The sequence below is a fragment of the Branchiostoma belcheri genome, unplaced genomic scaffold, assembly GCF_001625305.1.
Source record: "Branchiostoma belcheri isolate BF01 breed outbred unplaced genomic scaffold, Haploidv18h27 scaffold34, whole genome shotgun sequence".
NCBI lineage: Eukaryota > Metazoa > Chordata > Leptocardii > Amphioxiformes > Branchiostomatidae > Branchiostoma > Branchiostoma belcheri.
Genome location: NW_017803954.1, coordinates 340,547 through 347,586, shown reverse-complemented (window position 1 = coordinate 347,586; position 7,040 = coordinate 340,547). Strand labels below are relative to the sequence as shown.

Here is a 7,040-nt window from a genome sequence, read left to right as displayed (position 1 = left end):
TGTTTTGGTTGCCATGAACGCGGATCGAGTTTCAAGGTCAGAGGTCAACACTATCGTTTTAACCCAATTTAACCTTCAAGACAGCAATTCTGCCGATTTTGTGTACATCCATCGCCAAAGTGTCTCCTTAGTTTTTATATGACAACATTCTTTGGTGTAAAAAGGCGCAGAAATGACTGAAACCTTTAACCGGAAGTGAGCGAGGTTGCCGTGGGCATTGACATGCAAATCAACAAGTTGCTTTGGCTTCGGCAAACAAACTTCTGTAGTCAGGGTGAGCTCGGAACTTTCTGTGCCAGTTCAGTTGGTTTGTCCTCAGTTTTCTGACTTAAACGGGATGTAATGAGTGTTTACTCCTGCAAGAATATCTTGTAAGCCGCGATATCGGGATGGCCAGTGAAGGACAGACTCTAGGGGACCGGAGGATGAGCGCGGTCGGGGCGGGGAGGGCGGTGTTGCCGAGGCGGCGTACCCGGCGTGTCGTTGCCGTCAGCAAGAAGAAAATCGTGGAGGACGAGTTCATGGCAGCCGCGATCGGCGACGTCAAGTGGTTGGAGCAAAGTCTGAGGGATGGGAGATCTACCACGGCTATGGACAAAAACGTAAGGCAGTTATACTAATGCCTCTAAGTATCCTCTAACAGGTGGGCAGGTAACAGGTGTACATATGGGGGGGGGGTACTTAACATTTCATGTACATTTTGTACATTGTATATATCGTTATACACATGGGACCAGCCGTGATTTTCCCCAACACTCAGTTATCTCCCAGGAGTTCAGCCTTTGTCACCAATGGTGGCTGGATGTAAAAAACCTGCAAGGTAAAACTAATGACTGGCACCCTTATACTTTCAGTACATAAAGACATTACATACAGTCATGAAAAATGTAAATTGAGAATCAATCTGTAGCTGTTGAGATTAAAGGTATTCCCATTTAGTCCAAATTCCCACAAATGACCCAAGTCCCCATGGGGATTTTATTGACAAGTATTGGAATGAATTGCATTTCATCACTGGGAAGTCACTTCAACCAATTATCTACTATCCCATTGTCCCACATTTGTTATTTTGCTTGAAACTTTTCCCAACACCATTGCAGTATTGACTACCAACATGGAAAGATGCCATATTCGCTAATGTGGAACGGGATGATTTTCAACCTGTTGTCATCTCAAATAGTTCTTCTTTTGCCCCTGAACAGGGTCTTGCAACCATCCATCTAGCTGCCCTGCATGGCCGCCTGGAGTGCCTGAAGCTCCTGGTGGAGAAGTACAAGGTGGACGTGGACTTCCCCAGCAGTACCGGCTGGCGGGCAGTTCATCTGGTCATCAACAAGGAGACAGGGAAGAGGGCGCACAAATGTCTGCAGTATCTTCTAGAGAAGGGAGCTGACCCTTCTGCGTGAGTACCACATACAATGCTTTCCTTCAATTGAGGATGACAAAAGTAGAGAGACCACCCTTTTTATATACAAAATTCAGCTCAGGAAACAGAATTATCTCAGTCCCTTCAGTGTCCCATCAGCAGTCTGTATGATAATAAGATCAAGGAACTATCGGTAAATTCTTATTAACTTCTGCAATCAATAACTTATAATCATTATGTAACATCCTTGGTTCAATAGGGCTAATGTCCATTTATTAGAAGACATTGACTTCTACTCAAAGTTGCCATAACTTCCCAGGGACAAGAAAATGGATTGCTATGATTGACCCAAAGTGACAATGTTGCTTGTTCCTTTTCAGCATGAATGATGACAGCCTGACACCTGTCCATCAGGCGGCCAGTGAGGGGCTGGTCGACTGCCTTCAGCTGCTCATCGATTGTAGGGGAGTGGTTGATGTCATAGATGTCAGGGGTCATCGACCTATTGACCTTGCCAAATTGTGGGGTCACAGGAAATGTGCAAGGTAAGGCTACGTCATGTTAGCTGCATGGTTCATAGACTCAAGAGACAGTAAAAAGTTTGGAGGATGAGAAGATGAAAGTTGGAAAGGCTAGTTGTGATGAATATAAGTTCTTTTGAGAGTTGGCACAATGTATATTACTAACCAGTAGAAATAAAATGATGAAAATGTCAGCAGTTTAGAGGTTGATCAATGTGAAACCTCCATTGACAGTAATCTTCTCTTTCAGAATGCTTGCATCTGTCATGTGGTCCCAAGAGAAAGAGTTCTTTGCCAAGGAGATGAGGCAACTTGGCCAGGTCACAGCCAAGTACTGGGACTTTGAACGGGACACAGCAGAGACGAAACGTGCTGAGCAGGACTTCTACGGACAGGTTGCATTTGGTAATTGGATAGATGATAAAGGTCTCCCTGCAAAACTCAAGCAGATAGACTTCCTCTCGCGCCCAGAGCAGTTCCCTGCAAAGCCCAGCACCACAAAGTCTAAAACAAGCACACGGTCTGGAGAGGGCACTACCACTGGCTCTGGACTGTATAGACCTAACAGCAAACTAGCAGCACCCACAGTGTCTAGTGTCAAGAAAGAGGATGTCCTTAGGGGTATTCAGACCACCACTCAAAAGTTTCCAGTAAGAGAACAGGGGCTGAGACCCCCTACCCAGCCTCCACCAGAGATCGTAGAACACCCAGCATCTCCTTCAAAATCCCCTGATTCACCCAGAAAGGACATGAAGGCAAACCACACAAAGGAATGGAAACAATTCTTTACAAACATAGAGTCCGAGCCCAAAACTGACATCTTCCGTCCACACGAGGTGCGCAGAAGTGTAGAACCAGAGGACAACAACCCTTTCGAAGGACTCCGGCGCACCAAATCTCAACCGATCACAAGCCATTTGGGGTATGATCTTAAGGAGATTGAGAGACCAGTAACGTCCGGTGGCTTGCGCATGCCAGTGTTGCCAGAAGAGGTCATCAGGCGAGGCTTGTCACGACAGCGGCTGCCGCACGAGCGGATCAAGATGCCACAAGAGTTCAAGTGTGTGAATATCATCGACGTCCAACAGAAGAGGCTCCCGGATCCTGAGGTACGACAGGGCGAGGCAGCCATGCATCTGGCCCAGACACTGGAGTCCAACTTGTTCCAGCTGGCTGTCGGAGACAATGCATGTAGGATGAGCACTGGCAACTCCTCAACAGCGACCTCTAGCACCGACATCCAGTACTCCAGGGAGAGGGTGATGAACACAATGAAGAGGCTGGAGAAGCCCAAGCCCTTCCCTGCAATGCCAGGGCCTGACTATGTGCTGAACCTGAGTGGAACAATGGGGGTGTAGCCTAAGGTATCAGTGGAAGTCAGGATTTTTTAGCAACACCTCAGGGGCAGAGATCTAAATTTCATCTTTGCTACTTCTGTGATTATAGAACCAGAGGTGATGATGTTAATTTTCCCCCTTCAACTTCTGAAGTTTGAATTTGAGATGTATCATCTTGCAAAAACAGTTCAAATTTGTGAAGAGAGGCAGGGAACTTGGAGGAAGTAGGATGTTTATCATGTATATTTTTCAAGAAAGGCAGTATTAGCTGTCAATAACATAGGAAGAATTCTTTGTACAGCAGTTCATGGAAGCAATGATGTACTGTTCTGTTATTTGGATTACTTCCACCTTTAAACACATGTACCTTGTACTGTATTGTGTTATTCTTTTGTAACAATGCTGTTACAAGAAGGTCAGTATGTTTATTTTACTAATGATAGTCATTCAAGAACTTGTTATGGGAATCCTGACAAGTTGCCTTTAACATTCTATGAAATGTAGCAGTTCTGTGAAAGATTATATAAATGGAATATTTAACTTAATGTTAACCTTCAGATGTTTATCATAGTTATTAATTTCCTAAAGTAAGATAAACCTGAGAGCTGAACTTGTCAGGTAAATTATCTTTCGTGATACATATTGCATTGTTTGCTGCTGCTATTTTCAACAGTTACTATAGTTGTAATCTAAATGGTTCAGAAGAATGAAAATTTAACCCAAATTTTTTTGCCTGTTGTCTCATTATGTTGCAAGTTTTTAAACTTACAAAGACTTTGTAGCATGATTTACCAGCTGTAGTTACAGCAAAACATCGTAACATAGTGGGTAACTCAGCAAAGTAGGGTGGGAATATGAAGGTTTTGCTGAACTTATTGCAAGGTATGGAAAATAAAACCTTTAATGTAAGCATTTTTTTAACTGTTCAAACCCTAAAACTTGGAGTACCATTTCTGACATCGACAATCAATTGCATCAGTTCATCTTGTCAATGGGAATATGTTAATACCAAGAACTCTAAAATCGTCAAAAGTCATTCCTGATATGTTTTAACTGTGTATTGTGATCTATTCCTTTTTCATACCATGAAGTTGCCCCAAAGGCTTAAGATTTTACATTTAGATTTGCAACTCTCTCTTTTCAATCACCAATAGTGGGCGCTCAGTACACCAAGACAAGACCTCGGATTAAGAAACCGATCTGCGGCGTCTATAGATCTAGTATTCACCATCCTTCCAAGTCTTGCGAAGCCTCGGTGATTTGGCAGGCTTTCCAACCAAATCTCGACTGGTGTGGATTTTAGTGAGTCTCTAAATCTTCTTATGATATACATGTTGTCGTCCTATAGGATTTATGTCTATTTTCTCTGCCTGTGGGGAGAAATATATGTTTTAATCAGACTAGTCTGAGTTGATCGAAGAGTAATACAGACACAGAAGCATGATGAGCCCCGGGCCTTTTCCGTGAGTGATCTGTGCCGTTGGAATAAATACTCCTGTTTATCTAGCTCGACCCTCCATCCCCGGACTCACTAACTTGTCTCCGTCAGGACCGACTGGCCAATAGGTGCGGCACGTTACAGACACGTCCCGGGCCCCGCGGAAACCACGGCACCAGGAATATCGACAATTCCCTCCCCTCATTACAGAACAGACTCCACAAATACCGCCTCCCACAGCCGGCTCCACGGTACGGAGAGATCGGGGTCCCCCGGGACACGCCGGGATTGGGGCTGACCACAGATCACCCTGCAAGTGGCTTTTGGCATTAGTACGTAATCCTCAGTAATAACTCGCTGTAATAGTTGCTAATGGGACAGAGGAGTGAACCAGAGTTGTCTGGAAGTTTGCGAAGTCAGTGGGTGAAGTTGAGTGGTGGTTATTAGAAAATAGGGAGAATGACTTTCGACATTTCGAAAAGTACTCTAAGTGTAACTAGTACTTTTTGTATTAGCACATTGTAGTTGCCAATGTACAAGATTACCGTGAGTACTAGATGCTGGTACAATGTGAATAGACTATATTCTACATACGATTAGAAGTAACAAGAATCGGGTCTAATGACAGTAATGTTTGACAATTGCTAAAAGAGAGATACGGTGACAGCAACCATTTACACAATTGCAATATTTCTTTGATAGTCACAAATCAGGGATTTCACTCGATTTCATCGTCAGACGTACTTTAAAGTTCCTGTTAGGCCTAATAGCCTTTGGCGAATTTCTTGAAACAGACACCATATCATATTTGTAATAAAAGCGGGCTTTTCTGAAAAATTTAGACGAATTGCCATTGTTATATAGTCCTTTCCGTAATCCGTGTAGCGAAGGAGGGGTTCGTTATGTCAAGCTGTTAGGAGACAGGCCCAAAGTCTGGAGTTCTCAGACATCTTACTGTCCGGGATGTACGTCTCCATCACCTGTCTGCATCTCCGCGGACTTTAGGCGGGTTTGCCGTGATAAATGACTCCACGGAGCTGTTGGTGCGAACTCAGGAGCCAGACGGGCTCCCTCCAAGTACTGAAGTGTCGCCGTTTTTGTTTTAGTGTCTGCGTGAGTTTAATCCACTTACGTGATATCGCAACTTTAACAACTCACAATACGCGCCCCCTTACCCAAGCGATGTTTCATACATGACAGTCTCACCATGATGCCACTCCCACGGGTTATTTGTTATGTCCTGCACGAAAACAACCAGGACAATCTATCTCATTTCTAAAATAGGCCAGGAGACGGTTACTGGCACAAGCTGACGCCTTTCTAACTATATTCGTCTGCAATCTTTTTGCATCACCACAGATAAAGACGTTCTATTGACGCCCTCTAGGATATTGACTCATCATTATTCACAATCATGGCCAGCAAAACAAGTCCAAACTTCTGGTTTTCCGCTTAAGTTAGAGGTGCGAAAATGAATCTCCAAAAAGTTAAACCAGAGGTCCTGATTGTTGGAAACTATTGCAGCTTCATTCAATATCATAGTCGCGAGTCTTATCTGATAACCTTTGAACTCCATATTAACTGCCTAACTGACTTTGCCTTTTTTTAGAAAGATAAGGAGCGGAAAGCTCAAACATATTGTCGACATCCGTGCGCGCCCGACACCGCAAGGTTCCCCGCCAGACTGCGGTCAGGACGTCCCGTGTGACTCCGGATCAAGAATCGATACTCGGTGGCCGCCACGCGCCGTATCGCCGGCCCAGATCTCCCAACAATAATTGGTGGCATGAATATAATTGTCGGAGAAATAAATGGGATTGTCAGGACCCATCAGGAAGGCTGGTGCCAGGCGGGCTCACAGGAAAGATCATCTCGCCACGGAGGGCGAAGGCCAAATAGATGGGATTTTGCTTTGGAAACGTTTTGATTGCTTTGCACTGTTTTCCTCCTCACGTTGTTGCAGAGGCAGGCAAGGTTGGATGAAATACGCTGCGTATTTCTAGTCACATATCTGTTTTGACACTCGTCCATGTCCACCAAGAGACACTGAACTAACGTTACACACTGTCGGAATTTAAAGAACATAAAAGGACGTTTAAGGTGTTAATGATAACCGGTTCATGTGGATCAGCGTAACTCAACTCATTGCCTTCTCCTCGTTAGTACAGTATTACACAGTCTGTCTCTGCCATCAATGGGCGCGTAAGACGATGAAACGATCGTAGAAATCTCCGCAGGCTTGGTGAAACTGCCGTAAGAATTACAGTCCTGCGGTAATAGGCAGACCGACGGAGCCATGAATTCTCTCCCAGTCCGCTCCCGCCGCCTCTCGTTCACACAGCCTCGTTAAACTTCCCCAGCTGATAGCTTGTGTCACA

The 7,040-nt window shown here is 44.6% G+C and overlaps 1 protein-coding gene across 1 annotated transcript; it reads left to right on the top strand.

Moving 5' to 3' along the window:
* The first annotated feature begins 238 nt into the window (after positions 1 to 238).
* On the top strand, positions 239 to 3,431 carry LOC109475600 (ankyrin repeat domain-containing protein 53-like). The gene is made up of 4 exons (XM_019776303.1): positions 239 to 602; positions 1,203 to 1,402; positions 1,747 to 1,911; positions 2,138 to 3,431. Exons 1-4 carry the CDS (start codon positions 390 to 392, stop codon positions 3,243 to 3,245), a joined length of 1,686 nt encoding a protein of 561 aa, XP_019631862.1. The 5' UTR covers positions 239 to 389; the 3' UTR covers positions 3,246 to 3,431.
* Positions 3,432 to 7,040: the final 3,609 nt, after the last annotated feature.

Bases quoted from the DNA above. Each gene is read 5' to 3' on its own strand.
- LOC109475600 (XM_019776303.1), top strand. From the start codon at position 390: ATGGCCAGTGAAGGACAGACTCTAGGGGACCGGAGGATGAGCGCGGTC. The intron at 1,403-1,746 runs GTGAGTACCACA...GTTCCTTTTCAG, and splicing joins AAGGGAGCTGACCCTTCTGC to CATGAATGATGACAGCCTGA. The intron at 1,912-2,137 runs GTAAGGCTACGT...CTTCTCTTTCAG, and splicing joins GGTCACAGGAAATGTGCAAG to AATGCTTGCATCTGTCATGT.